This window comes from Varroa destructor, unplaced genomic scaffold, assembly GCF_002443255.2.
Source record: "Varroa destructor unplaced genomic scaffold, Vdes_3.0 BEIS01000003.1, whole genome shotgun sequence".
NCBI lineage: Eukaryota > Metazoa > Arthropoda > Arachnida > Mesostigmata > Varroidae > Varroa > Varroa destructor.
The window spans coordinates 7,036,340-7,056,853 of NW_019211456.1; the positions used below are offsets into that span (position 1 = coordinate 7,036,340).

At 43.4% G+C, this 20,514-nt stretch overlaps 1 protein-coding gene across 8 annotated transcripts in view; it reads left to right on the top strand.

Annotated features, from left to right (window-relative positions):
* The window catches only part of LOC111246315 (SH3 domain-containing kinase-binding protein 1-like), a 382,729-nt gene that overhangs the window by 305,620 nt on the left and 56,595 nt on the right, over positions 1 to 20,514 (top strand). For all 8 annotated transcript variants that reach the window (XR_002671630.2, XM_022795693.2, XM_022795690.2 and 5 more), the window contains one exon: positions 6,725 to 7,046. Coding sequence is in view for 7 of the 8 variants with exons in the window: in XM_022795693.2 (XP_022651428.1) it covers positions 6,725 to 7,046 (322 nt within the window). In the remaining variant the exon portion in view is untranslated. The remainder of the gene's footprint in view (positions 1 to 6,724; positions 7,047 to 20,514) is intronic.

The window sequence follows — 20,514 nt, forward strand, 5'->3', positions numbered from 1 at the left end:
TCCACGTCCCCTTTTTTTCTCCTCTATCCTCTTTTCTCCTTCGTCAAAGATTCAGTAACCTTAGATCCCCTGGTTTCCACTGATGAAGCGAACCAGACACGTTTGTGGTCCTCGCAAAGTATGGACTGCCTCTTTGAACAGTATCAAGACTTGATTCGAGTCGTCGCATCGCCCGCTGCAAATCACACAGCCACCGCAGCTTACTCAATTTTTTCTATAGATTTGTAGCCTTCTTGCCAATTTACTACTATTGAAATCCAAGCAAAGAGAACTCGCAACCTGCACTAGTTATTGAAGGACGTTTTCTTATTTACATGGTTGTAATACGCCATCGCAGCTTATTCAGCATCTTTGCATTTAACACCTGCACGAATTGAAGAAAACTGGAAGAGAATGCAGGGATGACTGGTTAGGAATGATTTAGATGTCGGCGTCGTCTGCAGTCCATTAAACATGTTGCTGAATTATTCTCTCTGATATTTCTTATTACTATGCCTCGAAAATAGCCGAAGTTTTCTGCAGCTACTGTGCTATGAAGGAAGGCAGCCGGTAGACGTGTTTAGAGAAGTTTCTTGCTCACCCGTTTTCTCCTCTACTCCCTCACCATCTCTAGCAAAACTAACGAGGCGATAACCGACGGTAGCAAGAATCTGAGTGGCCTGTAAGTCTAAACTTAAGTAAAATCAGACCAAACTGGGAACGGCAGAGGTTTTGTTAGGAGGGTAGACTTGCGGATCCAGGAATGGCTGACCTTCCAAGACGGTTCAGCTTGGATTGCCATCAATCTCCCTTAGCACTGGCCAATCAAAGCGACTCAGCATTGCTACCATCAAGACAAACGCCATAGAGATCGCCGTCTATTCGCCGTTTAGGAAGAAAAACTACAACGCCTAGCAGTCGCCCGGCCAGCGCGTACGCTTTGCTACTAAGCTTGCTTTTCCTCTCGCATCTACGCCCTGCGTCTGTGCGTTTCACTCGATCAGGATTGCTTCTTAAGCCTGTGCTATAGTTGGAACGAAAAGGCATAGCAAATGTGCCGCCCTTAAAAGAGGACTAAAGCACAGGGAGGTGGTCAGGTCTGACAATCTTTGTCGATGGACGAACCAACAGTAGTAAAAGCCGAATCAACGAAAAGGGAAAGAACGAGTGAATGGTTCACATCGAAGCAGTTTCAAGGTATTATCTACGTGTCAGAAAACAGATATCGCAGACTTCTAGAAGATCCTTCAAATGATGTTTCTTATTGCGTTGCAGATACAGAGAGAATAACTTACGTTTTTAAAAATCATCCTATTTAAAAAGTTAGGATTCATTAAACGTCGATTGCCGGTGCTTTTTAGAAAAATGCAGTGTGAAAAAACACTGAACTATTATTTCTTGGTTGAATTAATATAGCAATGTAAGATAGCGCAGTTTGAAATTCATATCTTTATGCATGATCCAACATTCGCCCACATCGCAAGTTGAAATAGCAACGTGCCGTTCGCGGGTTTAGAAGGTTCGAACGACCGATAAAGTAAAAACCGTAGAGGTGGTCGTACCCAGTGAAGGAAACTAATTTGCCGTAAGTTCAGTGTGCATCAAGGTAGACTGGCGGGGGGTAACAAGGAGTCAGGTTCCGCAGATGCCTGCAATGCTAAGCGAAACTGAAATCAGCAAACTCAGGGGTTTGCAGCCTGTCTTCGTTTTGCGATCGCTAGAATCTCGTGAAACGTCGAAAACTTATTGTTACTCCATCTTGGCCATCTATTGTTCCTGCACATTAGTTCTTCTATTTTTACAATTTTTCTACTGTCGTATACGTGTCTCTTTTTCCATCATGTCCCTTCTATCAACGCGTGACGCGCGCTCAACGTGATCCCTGTACAACATTACCGACATTGTTATAATTCGCGTGGCTCTATTGCCAAATGCCGTTCTCTTCGCGACATTCGAAGTCAATAGGTGTCAATGAGCGCGCACTTCTCATATGGCCTCATCCCCTACTTTTTCAGTGTAAGAGATGAGGCTGAATGTGCTGACGCCAGGTGGTCCGTTCCGATACTGTTCTACCCGTACCAACTACCCTCCTGCGCAGCTACCTTATCCGCATACGTTCAGCCCAGATAGGTGCTAACTTCTAAATTCTTATCCCAACAACGGTAACGGGTCATTTTTTATACACATTTATGTACTTAGGTCTTCCACGCTTTTGAGCACATGAGGAAACAGCATTGACATATTCGCTTTATCTATCCTTATACCTGTATGCTCTGACGTTTCCAAGTATGTGTACTTACGCACCTGACGGACGGGCTGAACGTATAAACAGATTCTTCCAATGTTTGTTTGTTATGGTCAGTCCTCATGCATGACCCAACATCTGCCACACACCACAAGTTAAAGTAGCAACGTGTCGTTCACAGGCTTAGAACGTACGAACGACTGATGAAGTAGAAGTCGTTCAGTAAAGGTGGCGGTACCCGGTGAAATAGTGAGCGAGCACAAGCACGCGTTCCTGGTGTGACTTTTTGCAGCACTCGGTCAAAGCTCACGTCTCTCAGCTCCCGCCAGCGGCGTTTAAGCTCAGCCTGACCAGTTAAGGTTTCTGCAACCTTAGTGTAATGCCGAACGGTATGTTTCCTTCCGTTAATTATGTCCAGCTAGCCGCGGTACGACCCCTGATGTAAACGGCTATGGACGCTTGTCGATGAATACAACAGGGTAAAAATACTTATTGGTGGTTCGCCATCTTGCATGCACTGCTAGCAAGAACCGAAGGCTGAGAGCCGAGAACCATTGGAAGTACGGCTGAAACCTGCTTTCGCCAGCTAGCGCAAGCTTTATGTGAGCCTCTTTACTTGCCGTCGTTTGCTCAGCACTATTAGCTAATTTGGGCATTTACATTTATATTTAGCTATGGCAAGAATATTTAGCAGTAACTTCTTAGGTATTCGAGTGTGAGTGTGTGTGTGGGAGAACTTGCGCTGCTGCCATTGGCAGATACAGGGAAAGCCGATAAGATGGAAAACCGAAAAAGGCGCTAGTGTAGTCAGCTTCAAGCTTGCAAACCGTAAGGAAGCTATTCTATCTGTGTGCGTTTGACACCAGCAAATACTCAACATAGGGGTAGCAGAAAAGTATTTTATTGAAAATATGCTATTATCATGCACTTGAACTGTACTACAATCATAACTTCAAACCATGCCTAAAGGGAGCTAACAATCTCTATTCTAGGTTTCGTAATAGCTTTGAGAAGTTTATCTATATTTAGACTTAGTTTAATTTCACAGTGAATTTTAACTCCAATGGACTAAATATGCTTCTATACTGCAAACGACTAAGAATTCCATTATATATGTCTTGAGATATTACGGTCGATCTGTGGACGAAGGAATCGCCAAAACTAGTTTGTAACTCTATTCCATACAAACGCGTTTATACGTCCCTTAAAATAACGTATCTTCAATATTTTTTTTCAAACGTACGACGCAAATTAGATCATATATATATATATATATACATATATATATATATATACATATATATATATATATATACATATATATATACATATATATATATATATATATATATATATATATATACATATATATATATATACACATATATATATATATATGGATTACCAGTACTTCGGCAAGAGTCAGCGCTATATCTGGGGCAAGCAAAAGAGCTTAAGATTTTTTCTACATAATTTTCAATCACCACTTCATTCATAAATGTTTACTCATGACTTGGTCGTGTGTGCTACACTCTTGATCTTTCGGATTGGTTTAGTAAAGACTCGCTTAGCTTGATCGTCAAGCCTCTTTACTTCGAGACGATACCATTGTTCCTAGTTTCAAGACAAGAACTATAAAGGAAGGAAGAACGAAAGATAGATTTAGCAGTGCGGCTGCATAAAATCGTAGATTTCCTTTAGTATCCTCGTCAGTCGATCCAGCTTGTTTAACCTGCTGGACCCAACGCGGCTTTGCCAGTCTGAGTTGAAAGGGAATCGGTAAGCGCTTTAACCACTAGTAACTACGGTAGCCCCAGCAACAGACCTAGGACAGCTTCGGCTCTTACTACTCCTTACATACAGCTTACTTACACTTAGATGGTTAACCCATCCCTGACGTGTCTTCTTTTCCGCCCACCCCGACAATCTCCCAACGGGTATTTTCTGCCGCCGGCACTCTCGTTTTCGCGCTTTTTCTTGACTCCCACCCTATAATCGCCTACCGGTTGCATCCTCTTCCTGCTTATTTTCCGTTCCTGCTTTTCTACTCTACGAGGGAAGCCAGGAAGCAAAGCGAGCAGCAGGACAGTGGACGGCTCCGTGCTCTTGCTCAGTGCTCTTCCTTATTGTGCTGATCACGAAGGCCACGTTTCGGTAGCAGTAGAAAGACAGTGCGCCATTGCTGAGTATATGAGAATGTGTGCCATTTCGTTCGAATGATGTCGGCTACTCAGTAACGACCCCCGTATCCACCGAAGCGCCCTTCTACCTTCGCCCATCTAAACCTGCTCACCTACCTTAGCACGATCAGGGCTTCCCCTTTGTCGAAAGCGCCTTCTGAAAAGCATTCGCCATCCGTTTGGAAGGCGAAGAAGAGTACCGGCAAGACGGAGAGAGATACAGTATATCTCTACAGCTCGCCTTGCTGCTGGCTTTTCCCGGAAGCTGAAACTCGGCTATTGTGGGAAACCAGCATAGAGAGGGACGGCTGTTGGTAATGCTGCTGATGCTGTGTACTAGCGAATACAGTACGGGGGATAGTAGTTCGTGTTGGCGAGCGAGTAACGGTTGCGAATTCCGGGAAACAATCTCTGTAACTCCACCTCCTTGCCCAACTCGTGTCCTACTGTTCTTCCACACCGCTTACGACTCATTCGAGCCGTTCAGGATTTCCCAATTCAAGGGTATAAGAGTCGGCTCGCCTGTGTTCCTGCTACTGTCGGGCATGGGAAAGAGCACAAGTAACTTCTTGTTCTCCATGAAATCTTGAATTGAGCAGCATAGACGTGTATATACGTATATATGTGCATTTGTTTGTACGTTCCTTTGCGCATGTTCTATTGTCAGTGGTGATAGAAGTACGAGTCGACCACTCAGTAACATACGCAGACCTTTAATGCAACGCTAAAGAATAGCAGACAGTCAGAATCATAAGCGGCCTCTCGACACACGTAGATACGAGCTCGTAAACGAAAAACGAGAAGTAGGATTATTACGAGCTGTGGAAGCGAAATAATGACGGTGTCGCTGACGCTCTGATTAGGTAGACTAGGCAGTATTACTACACGCAGTAGTGCTACGCTTTTTTGGGCCTGCCACAATAATTCGTCGAGAGGCGAACGGGGAGATGGAAGATATTTGCTACATACGAACGCTTACCTTTAAGGGACAAAGAGTAATTTAGTATACTGAGGCGTTTTGTAATCACTAGGACTTGCACAAGACATTCGTGAATGCGTGAAACCTCTTCAAAGAAACAAGTATGCAAAAAAAGTTATATTATTTTTCTATGTGAGATCTTCGTGCATGGAATCAGCTGAAGTAAATCAATTGCACGTCTTGAAAAAGCCATGAAAAGCTACGACGTACTGTGATTACGACCCAGGTAAACAAAACCTGGCTAATACGTGGGATAGACGAGAGCGGCTCGATTCGCTCTTATATATATATATATATATAGAGAGAGAGAGAGAGAGATGTAGCACGAAGGAAGCGTTAGGTGAATTATTTAGAGCTCTACGGTGTGGTAGTGGTAAGGCGGTGGACCTCTATGCTTATTTGTTGATACTAGTTCATGATGGGTCTAAGATTATCGTCGTACGAACCTCTCCGTGAGACTGGTGGCGGGAATCAAAAATCGGATTACGCCCAGGCGAAGACGCATGGCTCTGCTTTGAAGATTATGAGATGCCACAGGAAAGTGCCTAAATGGGGTGAAGAATGGATGGATATCGTGATGATCATTTCAACAGCGACGATGTTGGCAGTTAACTGCTGAGAATTAAAAAAGATGTAAAACAAGCTGATGTGTGCGGCATGCACGATGTGAGAACAAGGTGGGAGGAAGTGAACTGATTACGATCTCCTATTGATGAATACCTTGATGATGAACGGGTAAAGTTCCTGACATCACTTCAACATGAGCTTTTGATGTAGAAGGTAGCTCAGGTTTCAGCTATAGGCTCCTTAATGTAATCATTTTTATCCGAGAACTTCAGTATGAAGCCACTCTAAATATTATTAAGCCCAAAACGGACCACTTCCCGATGTATTCCGCAACCTGCTAAAGCTTCCTATAATGCTTTCATGGGATTTCATACTTGCTCGTTTACCCTTGTTACTTTTTAACGAAAATGGAAAGCATGGCTTTCGTTATGGGTATATATCGTATATTGATAGAAGATGGACATTATTGTGCTGACTAAGAATGAATCTATTTTGCCCGCTTATGCAGAGAAATGGGCCCATTTAACTGAACCAACTTTGACAACGTGGACAATTGGGTAGAACAAGTATTTTTTTTTTGGCGCACATTTTCGAGACTGTTTTGTTGGAACAGGCTATGCAGAAAATAAGCTGCATAAATTGCTAGCGACGTATATAAAAGAGGTACCTGGAAAGCAAGGTATATTTTGAAAACGATAGAATTCATGCAGAATTTACTGTACGAAAAAAATATTCTAGTTTGTCTTAATAACTATTGTCGTTTTAACATTTCAGGTTGAGGAGGGATGGTGGAAAGGAATCCTAAAGGGTCGGATGGGAGTCTTTCCCTCAAATTTTGTGGGTCCTATCGATGGTACCCCTGTCGGGAAGGACGAACCTAAAGGGGCGGAAAAGGATGAAAAAAGAAAGCAACAAGGGCAACAGCAGCAGCAACAACACCAACAGCAGCAGCAGCAGCAGCAGCAGCAACAGCAACAGCAGCAACAACAACAACAACAGGCTTCACCAAAAACTATTGCCGCTTCCAACTCCACTGAAACTTCATCTACCACCACGGCGACGCCTGGAGTAGCAGTCAACAACGGATTAACGCCAGGTATATAAATGTTATATATTAGGGACGTGATAATCTTTTAAGTGCTAGTATTTTGACAGTGAATTGATTTTAGAAGTGACTGCTTTGCGTATTTTCAAACATGTCTAAACCATGATTAGGTGACTATGTTTGACGCGTCTACTGATTGCGTGGAGAATGTCATCTCATTAACATTGAAAACTGAGTATTGTTTAAGGAATTGTTTTTTATTTCTTCAACTATTGTGCTAGTTGTTCTTCAATATCTAATGAATTACATGCTCGTTTTTCAACAAACTATTAATCTCAATTATTAATTAAAAATGGCATTATTATGTGCCTTTCGTGGGATCGCTGTGGTTCCTTACCAAGAGCCACCAATGGCCTTATTGTTAGAAGATATTGTATTGCCTTCTGGAAGTTATCTCTTAATAAAACGATGCATACCGTTTGCACTCATCACGCTGTAAATACATACACGGCGAATACTCATAGACGCACCCATAAACATCCGAAATATGAACATCGCAACTTTAAACGGAGCGGTGACGGTGTTACCTTCCCAAACATTGTCATCATTTGTCGGTGCCGTCGGCGAGGGACGTCCGGATGGATACCTGACACCGCCAAAGCTGAGCCCAGTTCGGTACCCGCTTTTTCTCGGTCGACCAGACCCCGTAGAACTGCATCAGGTCCCGCAAGGCAGAACTACTGAGGTTTTGCTCTAGTATTAGTCCACGGTAATTGCCCCCTTAACACCCCCCAACTTTGCCCTTTGCTGATGCCTCTGTTTGTCAGCGTTGAAGCTCTTGACGATGTCATTGTTCGTAATCCATTGAGCGGATGCGTACGGGAATTTCCAGCAAGTGATAACATACAGAGGGATGAGGTTGTAGGAAGCCGAGGACGCGTTAGGGATCGCTTGTCGGGGAAACCGTTCTTGTCCCAGCAAGGTTATCCTGGAGCATTCCCGCGTTTGTGATATCCGGTTCTAGTTCGCTGGTTCCCCAAAGTGTTCCTAGCCAGCCTTGGTCAGGTTTAAAAACCTTCCGGAGTTTGCGTTTGTGGCCGATAGTTAGTTTTTCTCCAATGGCGGCGGCGTCAACGGCGATGATGACACGTACCCTTATTAGCTAGCCGGCGTACCAAACTTAGGCCCGCGAAACTTGGATGTCGTGTCCGTGTGCTAGTAACCCAGACCCAGCGAGATCTCTTTGCCTTCATCGGCGGCACTATCCTTTATACATGGCAACACCAGACACCACTAGGGTGGATCCCTATGATAATGCACTCATCACACCCCATATCCAAACGTGCACCTGATGTATGTATTATATATATATGTACATTTATGAATATGTACATGCACATATTTTCCTCAAACAAGCGATAGTTCCTCTTCTTGACGTGTTTGATTTTACTAATATTTTGCTAGCTTATGGCGAAAAGCTTCTGCAAAGCTCCTATAGCCGAAGTATCGTATGAGACTCCTAACTTTAATCGATTCACCCTCAGAAGCTTAAATTTTAACTTGCCAATTGAAATAAAATATGTTTGAAACGTATGTTGATTCGAAAGAGTGAATTTGAATGTAATATGTGCTTACAAACTATAAACCCTTGGAAAACTGTGTACCATCATGCTTATTTACCGTTTTCGCTGCTTTAATTAATTCTAGAGTGTCAGGAGGTCTATAGCTCTTCTCACAATTGAATTTACCTTGCATGCAAAGCTTTTTTATTTTATGACAGAGGACGGTCGATGAAATTGCATATCTACACATTGACGAATAGTTCGTTAAAGCTTGTCTAATATAAATTATGTCGTGTAAATCATAGACTCATACATTGAAACACTGATGTACACAGCGTGTAAGGATTTGGACTAAAAGTTGCCATGGAAAGCACACCAAAGCGAAATGGTCTAGGCGGATGATGTTCCGCCCACTGCTGTCCATTGACGATCGACAACAGAGCAGCCATAGCAGCATTCATAGTGATAGCGTTGATACTTACTCAGTCCGAGCGGCCGACGCTTGCCGCAAGTAGAGGTCCGTACGGTTCCGCAGTGCTTAGACAAGCGCCCCTCGTGCATCCCCACTACCGTTATTGCTGCTATCGCAGTTGGTGTTACCGCTGCTGCTGCTGCTGGCTGGTAACGTTAGCGATAAAGTATTTTCTTCTTGAGTATGCTTTGGAGCTTAAAACAGCTTTTTTCAGCAAATATGTGGTAGCTACACGTAGTCACACGGGATTGGTGGCTTCTATCGCGGCCGGTAGAGCAGTAAGAGGATTATGCTTCGACCGCCACTGAAGCAAATAAATAAACAGCTTGACGTTACTAACGTGGCGATCTCCATCGCCACCAACGGACGCAGCGCCGCCACCGCTTTGGTAGTGTATGGTTAATATACTGTATACTTTGCCGAAAGGCGGGACGACGTCATTCTCTAGAGCCATCCACAGGGAACTTTCTCTGTGTATACTTCATGGCTTGCCTCACGGGCATGCCTTGGTTTACTCATTGTGAGCAGAAGCGTCATTTGCGGGAGTCGTCCTAACCTCGCTGTTAATGTTCGGATCGTCATCAGCATCATTTTTGAATGTTGGTACTAGCTAGCAAAATCAAGTTAAATTATTCTTAACTATAAAGGAACTTGTACGATTACACGTCTAAGTAGTACCGTAAAATATAAACAACAGGTTTTTGACAGATTTCTTCTAGGGATGTTAGCATGTGCTTCGAACGCCGTTGTATATTAGATATTTGAAAATCTTCTGGCAGCTTCGACAATTGCCGTAATCGCTCACTGTTATTACGTTTATGTTTTAGAGAAGTCTATCTTTTTAAATGTTATGTTTCGTAGGCTGATCAAACATTTCATTCAAAACTCATTAGCAGTTATATGAAAATTTTATGCTTACGTAAAAACCTATAAATTTTATACTGGCTGTGTTAATATATATGCTATTTCTGTTAGCAAGTGGGTAGAATAAACCCTAGATAAGCTTGTAGAGGTGCTTTCTATATTATTTTGAAATCAATGTATTATTTAAACCTTAATATTTGTTTTGGATTTACTTCTCTGCGTTACCCAATCCAGTGCGTAAGGACGATTTATTCTTACCCGTCGAACACGCGCGGTCATAATCGGCGTTTTCCTGACAGCACCGATATTTGAAAAAGAAAAAGATCATTTTTTCTGGCCCAGCCCATCTGGGTTATGTTGTTTTTATCGGTGCAACCGCTTTTGCCACCACACTCGGGCAAGAGGGAATAAAACCCAATTTGATTCCTGAATGATTTCGGTATGGACAAACGCTAGCTTAAATTCGGTGAATTGAAGAGAATGTGGGCAAAACAAACAAATGAAAACGATTGTTTTTCGTTTTTTCGTTCTACTTTTGTTTTCGAGCAACCTTCGTTGTCCTATTGACAGATCTTCCATACTTTTTTCCCTGCCAATCTACCCTAAGTTGAAGAGACTCGGGCGCCGAATGGAGATCGTCTATGTTGTTTGGGATGTTTTCTCTTAGGAAAACAAAGACACCGGAAGAATCAGCAAAAGATTTAGCTGTGCCAGACGTCTGCGCCCCCACCCCGATAGTCAACGGTTTCTTTCAATAATCGTGGAGGCTTGGAGAGAAGGCAACAGATCGCGGATGACTACATCAGATCATCGAGGCCATTATTCTTTGCTACCCTCGTTCTATTTTATGGGCGTCCCCCAACACTGTTTTAGAAGAGCAACTTGTAAGTGTTCTATGGGATAACTAAGCGGCGAATATAAAATCATACTTGTGCCACCCACGCCCTCGCGCACACAACCTGTTTTGTTCTTAGCAACAATACGGAAAGCCATTCACTGAAAAAACTGAAAGAAAAACAATGAAAACGGGTGGGTTGACGTTTACACAATTCGCTTCGATAAAGTAGAGCTGGAGAAAATGCAAGCGAAATAGTCTGTGAGTTTTTTTTGACGAGTAGCGAAGAAATATTAGACGAACCCTTGAATTACCTGGCCGATTTCAGACACGAGCTTGCCTCTAAATTCTAGGGTTTACACGACGTTGAAATTGTCATCCTTTATGCCTAGAACGGCATTAATTTTTAAGCATGCAAGAGGGGCCAACTTATTTGTAGATAATAATATAGTAATAATTTTTCATTTCATTATCTATACTGCGTTCGAATGAAGTGCCTCTTGAAATAAAAGTATGTGAAGAACTGATGGACTTAATATTTTGAAGCATTACAAATATCTCGGTAAAAATTTGGTGACCACTTTTGCGGATTCCCGCCACGGAAATGCTTTTAATTCAAAAGAAAATAAAGAGTTTGGTTGTATTGAAGTTTCCTCATTTTCTTTTACCACAAACGGATTCGATAGCAGAGAGGCTGAACCGTTCCTAACGAAAACTAACATAAATCCGTTATCTTTATAATACTAGTTTCGACGGGTAAAAAATAAGAACTGTTAGAGGTAAAATACGACTAGCCCGTAGGTGGCGACAGCTACGTCGTTCATTTACGCCTTTCTCCTAAATCAGCTGGAAGGACGCGATAAGTACTTACCCGATTTATTCTTTTACCAGCATCACTTGATTTGCTGGCACACGTCTGATCCACTGCCTAGTCTTCGTATCCTGTATTGCCTTCTGTTAGGTTAGCACAGCAATCTCTAATAATCTATGCTTACGTTGGTCTCTTTCAGTCATGCTCTATAGACTTGCTCCAGAACACTTGCTTCAAGGCACTGACCCCATGACTAGCATGCCACGAGTGAGCAGAAAAAGCAACGCAAATGTAACTAAACGTCTCAACCATAACTGTTAACCATAACCGAGCAGTATCAAAGCAAACCGCGTTGGTTTCTCTGCTTCGTTTAGATGAGCTTGAGATTGTGCTGAAATTGTTTTGTTCAGGTTGAAGCTGACACCTTAACAATCGTATACATGTCTCTAACGTAGCTGTTGCTAGCACTTAGTATAATTGCAAAGCTACCTATCGAGAATATACCATCATCTGGGTCGTGCGCTCAGCCTTATAAGATGCTCTTCGGTACCGAAAACAAGCAACCAATAATGGCATGTTAAGTTGTTTCGTCGGATCTGCTCGGATATGATGTGGTCTTGTAGTTAGTTGGACCCAAATGTGGTTTTGGGTCTCCTCGTGAGCGGCCCAAGTGGGACTCACTACGTTAACTGCGGCTGCGGACAACACTGCTTAGTCGACTTGAGGAAAGCCAAGGAGAACTTTTACTGTGACCATGAAGTGCTAAAGGAACCAAGCCTAAGTGGTGGTAGAGTCGGGATTCCAAGAGGAAAAAGGCGAAAAAGAAAGAGAATGACTATGACGCTGCACGAAGAAACTGGGTGTGGTACGGGGTAAGAGAAAGATAAAGGCAAAAAATTGTGGTCCAGTAAGTCAGAGAAAGACGAATTATATGGCTAGCCAACGGAGTAGAAGGTTGTGGAAACGCCCGGTAGCAGCTCACAGGAAGCAGTGGTTGTCTGCCAACCCGCTTCTTCCATGGCACTGCGCAAAGCACCCCTGCCCCATTCCCCAGTGCCACTATTACTAAAATAATGATTGGAGGTACCTACCACAGAGCACAAAGGTCAAACAGCATGATGCCTTTAGTGCAAGGTACGCAAAGAGAAAGAGGCAAAATATGAGAGGGTAGAGAAAGAATAACATGTTAACTTGGTTCCAATTTCGAGCCATTTTGAAGGCATGGTTCCCTCATCCATGCTCGTTCTTTCCCATTGCACATAACCTTGCATATGAATATAATCAAAATATAGAGGCTGAAAATTTTATCCATTTGGATCGCTCATCTGTAGTTGTTTTGTATATTTGTCCTGTGATGTGTGTTCGTATAAGCGTCTTACGAGTTTTTGCTCGTTGTCTGATAAAAAAATCAATGGCCAGGAACTTGTTCGAAGTATCAGTAAATAAAGGTCTCAAGCCCTACGCTAACACTGCATTGGATTTCGTATTATTGGCGCTACGTTTACTATTGATATTGAAATATTAACTATTAGTTAGATTTTCGATCTTCTTTGTCACTTTGGTACTGCTTTAGGAGGACCTTCATTTATTTTGCTAATATCCCTGGAGATTTCATGTGGGTAAAATAAAAATAACGAACGAGCAAATTCATATGCTAGCCTAAAGAAGCCTAACGGAGACGTTATGTCCCTTGAAATGTACTAGGGATTTCAAAATTGAATTTCTTATGTGGTTGGAGTTAGCTATGGACGTAGTATCGATAGTAATACCAATAGTGTGACTGGCACACTTCAGATGCATTCTGATCATGACGTTTAGGAGTTGTTGATGCAGCTCATTAAAAATGTCTAATAGTGAAACTATAATTTTAAATATAGCCTCCACTTCATAATCAATGGTTTTCTGTGCATATAAATTTGCATATATTTAAAGTTGGCTTTAATACCGAAATATTGTCCCAGATATGTAATGCAATAAAATGTAGAAAACAAACTTCAACACACATTCTTTTGTAATGAAATACCGATTTTGTTCTGACGCATTGACGCACCACTTTTACGCTAGAGCGTTAATCCGATGGTAGAAGTATAATAAAAGTAACCGTAGCTGCTGTGTTTGTGTGCGTAGTTGATGTGGGCAATGGTATCTGTCGGTAGTTCTGCCAAACTAAAAATTTCACCACGATCCCTACACATGACTACGACGATAACCGATTGGCCTAGAGTAGCTTTATGTCATCGCCTGTTGCATTGAGCAAAGCTTAATCGTAAAGTGTGTGGTATTGTTGATATTGCTATTTTTGTCAAGTGGCGACTCTGTTGGAGAGACAGTATCGCGCTCACCCAATTCTCAAGATCTCCAGGAAAAAGCAACAGCCAACAATTATCTGGAGCCTTTCCAGATCCTCTCATCCTGCCGTTCACGTTGTTCGTTTGTAGAGGACTCACCCTATACCTGTTCCTCTACTGCCTAAACCCAATCTCCGATCAACACTAGCAAGAGGCGCTACACCGGTTGTCGTTTAGTCGAATTTCCCTCGGTTTAGTTGACGCTTACAATCGGTCAGGCTGGTGAGCCCAGGTTGGGACAGGGCCAAGCTGTGTTTGGCCACCGCCCTCACCACCATAGGAACGATTATTAACGAACACAGAAATGGAGATCGAGAAAGACGGGAGCTGGTCGGTGGCATCACGGAATGGACCTTTGACGCTAATCCTCGCTCCGGTGACGACAATGCCAGCGAACGCCGCCACCATCGCCTACCGTTTTCTGGCAACCACAAAGCCCCTCTCTTTCATTCTCCTTCTTAACGTTCATCCTACCAGGTTTAAGTATCCTCTCCCTACTGTTCATATAGACCTAGGCGCGCATATAGACCTCGTCATGCCGACGCGTTCATCGCATAGGCCAGCCACAGCAATCATGCCAGAAAGAAGGTTACTGGTGATTAGCACTCAACTACCTAAAGCGGGTAGGTTTGGAAGCTTATCCTAAATCAAAACAGGCGAACGGCCACTGCACAGCGAGCACGAAAAGCGAAGCACTCTTAAGTAAGAGCGAGGGAATACTACAACTGCAGGGAGAGAAGGACGGTAAGCGAATGATAAAAAAATGAAAGTTAGAGAAGTGCAGACTTTTTGTAAAAACCTTAAAAGAAATGTCAGTGAAATCATTCGCCAATAAGCGTTGGTATGTGCTTCCGCAAGTAAAGCGCCGAGCGACTACGATTAAGAGAATCTCTTGGATGCTAGAAGGAGGAGGGACTGTGCGACGTATGAGGGAACTCGATGTTCACACTGTTCGTAAGATTTAACGTGTGACCCTCAATTATGCTACTAGTGAAAGAGCAAATGGCAGGAGAGCAAATGTGTGAAGGACGGATACGCAAGTGCATGGGCTGTAGCGTCAGGTTACGATGACAAGCGAAGTTGACGCTCCTTTGAGAACATTTCACCCAGCTTCTTCCTTCTTAGCGGAACCTCTTCCATCTCTATGCAAATTTATCCTAGACCAATTGAAACTTGGACTAAGTGCAGCGCTGCTGCTGGTCGCGGTCACATAGCTGCCACAAAAACAAAGGTCTATACAATGAAGAACAGCGAGAACTCAGCACTAGATAGACACCGTCTCAACTGTAGACGTGGGTGAACTATGCTTCCCGTCTTGCATTATATACCTCTTTTTTCTGATACAAAGAATTGGCAATAGTATATTTATCATTTTTGTCCCTATCATCAGTCGTGTGTACTTTCCCGCTTGGTCTTCTGGCCCAGCTCTTCATTCAGTTTATCATCCGCCATTCTACATCGTACTTCACCCTTTTTATATCGTTACATTCTATTGCTTTGAATCCCTTTTCTCCAGATCGATCATATACCGCCAGCAGTAGTGCTTCCCGGTTGTGTTAGAGGGACGTAGTAGCCCAAATAACTGCAGCCATACTAGAGCTATTGCACCCGAAGTACTACAATTATTGGTAGTTATAGAAATCGTCGTAGTATTCGCAACGTCGCAGACTATTCGTATTTTCCGAATAAGGTTCACTACGATCGTGCATTCCGTAGGCTCTCTAGTAATGGGGGGTTCGACAGATCGCTCACAGAGCTGCTGCGTTTGTTCCTGCTGCGGTAAACGCAAGCGTACGAAAGAATTCGCCGATTTAATATGTTGAGGAGTATTATGCAGATGACTATGCTATCGCATCTCGGTTACTTCCTTTTATCTATTTCCTGTTCTTCTTCCTTCTTGCGTATCGAACTAAGTTAGAAGAATCTGTGATTGCGATGACGATCATGTCGAAGGAGAATGATACGATCTGTAGAAGAAAAATAGAAACGCCAAGAGAACAAGGAGAAGGAGGAAGAGTAAGGAAACTGCGAAAATGCAACGCGTCTATTTAGTTCACTCGAACCTCCAGCTGCTGGCATCGCCGCACAGAGTGAGGCGAGGATTCATGACGCAACGATGGCAATGCCTATTTCAAATCACAGTCAATATTGACTCACTCGTACGGGCCACCAGATTTTTTCCGTAACCTATATGATGCAAAGCTGGTTAGCTGCTGGGGTTTATCTGAGCGATGGGAAACAGCATTGCTTTCATCAATTAAATAATGTTTGGAGTGTAGCTATTTTAAACATAAGATATACCCACGTCTGTGGAATTGGAAACTGGGGTAAATAAGTACGCCCCTTGCAAATCACCTACTTACAGATGGTTTAGAATATGTATCACTTTCACTACGCTACTTCGCATTATAATATCTAGATCTGATTTAAACCGGCAGAAGTAATTCAATTACGCAAAACCGTTCGTTGTTACTAGCTTGGTGGTAGATACACAAAAATTAAAACGCAAAGCTTCGCGAAGGTTCTGCATGAGATTTATTTAAAAAATAATAGTAATTTTATTTGATCTATATTAGTAGGTCTGGCGGGAATATTGTTCGTTGACACTTGCATGTCTGAGTAGTCGTGAAGCTGGCGAATCTGGCAAGGTTTGCGCTCAGATGCTGTGTTCGAGCGTTGGCGCAAGGCTGGGCAGGTAATGTCGGATAGCATGCTTTGTCTCTACTAGTACTTATACTTTGTATGGTCCAAACAAAACAAGGAAAACGGTTCCTTTTTAGCTCAGCCATCTGTTTAGGCTGTGAGGCAGGCAGCTAAATTGAAATTGTTATAGTAGCAAAACGAGTGCTACCCCCCCCCCCCCCCCACATTATCACTGTCGCCGCCACTACTACGGGGGAAATAAATGAGTCGAGCATAATGTATCGAAGCAGTCCGCACCCCTGGAACAAAAGCTGTCGCTGTCAACTCTCAACCATTGAACTGAAATTTAAGGGGTAGACAATAGAGCGAGTGCAGGTTACGGTTATGTATCGTTCGCATACTAGACCAGCAGCAGACAGACTAACGGAAGCAGCGCAAAGCAACGTGTGGGTCGGTAACGCCGCTGTGACTGCCGTGAAAATGAGAAACAAGCTTTCACTATACGAATGTCGAGTTCAAGTTTTATTGATGAAGCGGTACCCTCGTCTTACTGACTCACGACCCCAGAAGCAGTTTAATTTCACCAGGTAAACTAATCGTGAGGACATAGATAACGATCATGACAATCTTATACTAATGCTATGCCACTATCCGGGGGCAAAACTGCTTCTCATTGTTTAATTGCATATCTATTTCTTTTCATAGATCGGGAGTATACAGGCTAAAGACATCTATTAATTTGCGTTTTTTGGGGGGTTGTCTCCAGCTGCTGTACTTAAAAGGGAAGCCATGAAGTGTCGCTAGTTACCTAACCACTTTGCGGAATTTAATCTCATACTAATTTAGTAGGTCAATAAAAGGTGTTTTAAGGAAGACAGAGCTCTTTTTTACGTGACTGAAGCAACAATGTACCAAGGTCTATGAAACATTAGGTAAATCAGCAATACCGTTTAACATTATAATTGACTAACATGCATGATTACTAAATACGGGCAACAACTTAACCATGGTAGCCTTGTCGTCCTCTTTGCATAGGCTCAAAAACAAGAAAGAACATATATATATATATATACATATATTAACAAAGTGGAATAGATTTCGGCGGACTGTTTACCAGGTAAACGATGTGTTCATCTGTTTTTGTACTAGATAGAAAAAATAAATGTTTCTAGAGCTTTAGTTTATCCTTGGAACATGAAAAAAGATAGCTATGGAACATCTAGACACGAAAAAAGAAACTCATCAAGATTGTAAACTTCCTTAATTAGCCCAAATCGGCGGTTTACCGTATTGCGATTGAGTGTTTGGCTACTAGCAGATCTATTAAATTACTGATTTAATATTACTCATTATCTCATATCTTTTAAACTACTAAAATTTAGTATGTTGACTGTTCTGAAAAATGTGATACGGCCGTAGACGGTCACTATGTCGAACACCATGTTTTTGGCGAGAAGCCGCACTTCTTCTTTCGGCCAAAACTTGTGCTGAGCACATGAACACACTTTGGAACAATAACTTAGAGCAGTTTTATAGCCCAGATTTAAGTCCGCTGGATTATTATATATATGGGGTGTGATTGGGCTAGGGGGACTAACAAATTTTGATATTAAAACATTGACTTGATCCCTGTCGCTATTAAGAACGATTTCTATCCTATAGAAAGTGAAATGAGTGTTTTGACATGCGCGTGTTAGCGAATTAAGCCCGGAGCTAAAGCTGTGACCGAAGCAAACGGCAGTTAAATCTAATAAACTTATCCGTCATATGCATGCTCTACAAGAAGAGAGACAGACGTATTTCGATACAAACTATAAGGAAGGAACACCAGTTCTATCCCGATTATGTATACATCTATATATGGTGTTTAGGCTATATATACATATCATATATATAGCTATATATACATGATCGGTGGTTTTTCGTAATGAGAAAAATTGTTTAGCCAAACTTTCTCTGGACAATCGTATTTTGTGTGTGTGTTTTCGAAGCGCTTAGCCGAGATCTTATTGAGCCTGGTATTCCTGTTGACTGTCTGGACAACCGTTCCATATAAAAAAGCTTATACGTAAGCATTGACATATACAGTCTATGCTTGCACGTTTCTGGGCACACAGACGTCGATCTTGTTTCAAGTCAATATTGCCTGTTTGCTGCGATGTCTCTTGCCCATGTCTTGGATTCCGCAAAACATCTTGCTGCTTGACTGGAACCTGCTTCTGCCATAGCTTGCGGCGTTTCGACACCGCCCGAGTAGTGCAGTTGAATCGTCAGACGGCTGCTTCTCCTGCTGGCGCTGTCGCTGCTCAGGTGACCTAAAAGCCTTCCTTCAAAGAGCGCCAAGGGAAGTTGGCACTTACCTCTGCCGAGTCCAGCGCAACACTGTACAAGTAAATTCTGCCTAAGATCTATATACCACTAGAGAAAACAAACCGAGTAAGCAGCCAGCCTACCAAGCAACGCCGCCGACTCGAGTGGTCGACGAGCAAGCCCCTTGAAAAGCCAATGCGGGAAATGGGCAAGTCGACGAATCACATCTAATTTCCTCAGGGACAGGACGTTTCCAGCTCCGATCGGCACTACCCCCCACTGATCTCTGCCGCGTTTCTGCTATTCACAAAGTGCGTCCCAGTGCAACTCTCTCCTCGCAAGGCTGATTTGTGGGTGCAGCGACCACAGCCTATACGCCGCCCGCTTGGATCTGGGCGCCAACTCCTCTGGATTGCTAGTGGATCTGGTAAGATGTTCAGAGAGCAGAGCAAGACATACAGAGAAAGCGAGAGGTTTCAGATAGTTTGACACGAGCCAGTGAAGGGCTCAGAAGAAGAAAAATTAGGTCTCGTGTTGTCTTGTTGATATCGAGATTCGCTCTCGTTAGCCAGCCGTTACTACTGCTTCTACTCGTGAAAGCCGGTACGCCTACGGACGTCTGTGTTGGGGCATCAGCTAAGCAGCTTGGTTGCCTGTTAAATCACGGTCGGTCCTCAGGGATCTTGAGAGGCAGGAACGATCGGGGACATGTGTTGGCTGTCCTTGGGCTCTTCTTGGCACGGTATAATGTGTAGCATGTGCGGTGGAGGCGTCAGGGCAGGATAAATGGTACTGGCCGAAGGGGTAGCATGAAGAAATAGGGGTGAGAAGTCGAAGGGTATTGGAGGATCCTGGGGGTGCGTTCATATCGGCGGCGCTGACTGCTGCTACGGCTGCTGGTTGCGGTGGTCTCTTGCAATCTGTCCTTTTTGCGCCTGCTTCCTTCTTCACGTCGTGCGATCTCTTCTTAGTAGTGATATTAGCCTCTTTCGCCTCAGTGGCTCTTCACTGTCGGTCGTGCAGCACAAGCTGCCACCCCCAGAATTCTGGCTGCACCACTATGTCTGACGCCCCCTACTGTCGTCACCAATGCCGCCTCCTATGCGTCCGTTGCTAGCGCCACTGTCACAGCCGAACGGATAACTCTGCCTGGGTGCCTGTTCTCAGCTTTAAACTCTCAGCCATCAACCACTGGTCTATCCTCGCTATATCCGTCGTTTCTTGGCTGTTCCATATTGAGCCAGACTGTCTCCTTGGCCTGCTTTGTCTAAAGCCTCCAGCAGGGGTAAGAGAGTATGAGAGTTTGGACTGAGAAAGCGAGAGAAAGAACTATCGGACCCCACCCGTGGTATCCGTCGTCTGCCACCGTCCGCAGGGTGCCATATTAAATTTCCGAGATGTCTCATCTGGTGCCAACCAACAGTCTGCTTCGAGTTCGAAGCAAAAGCTCGCTTCGGTCGAAATCGCGGGGTACCGTACACTCGCCGCCCGCTTTACCCGCTCCGTTTTATAAACAACGATGACTATAGTTTCTGCTTGTGTCGGCTATTGGATATGGCAGTTGTGTTATAAGTGAAAAGTGTCTGCTGTTGGCATCAAAGAAGAAGCTGCGCTGTTTGCATCTTTTAGTCGCCCTGTTGTCAAATCTTCAGGCGAAGCTTTTCTTGCCGATGC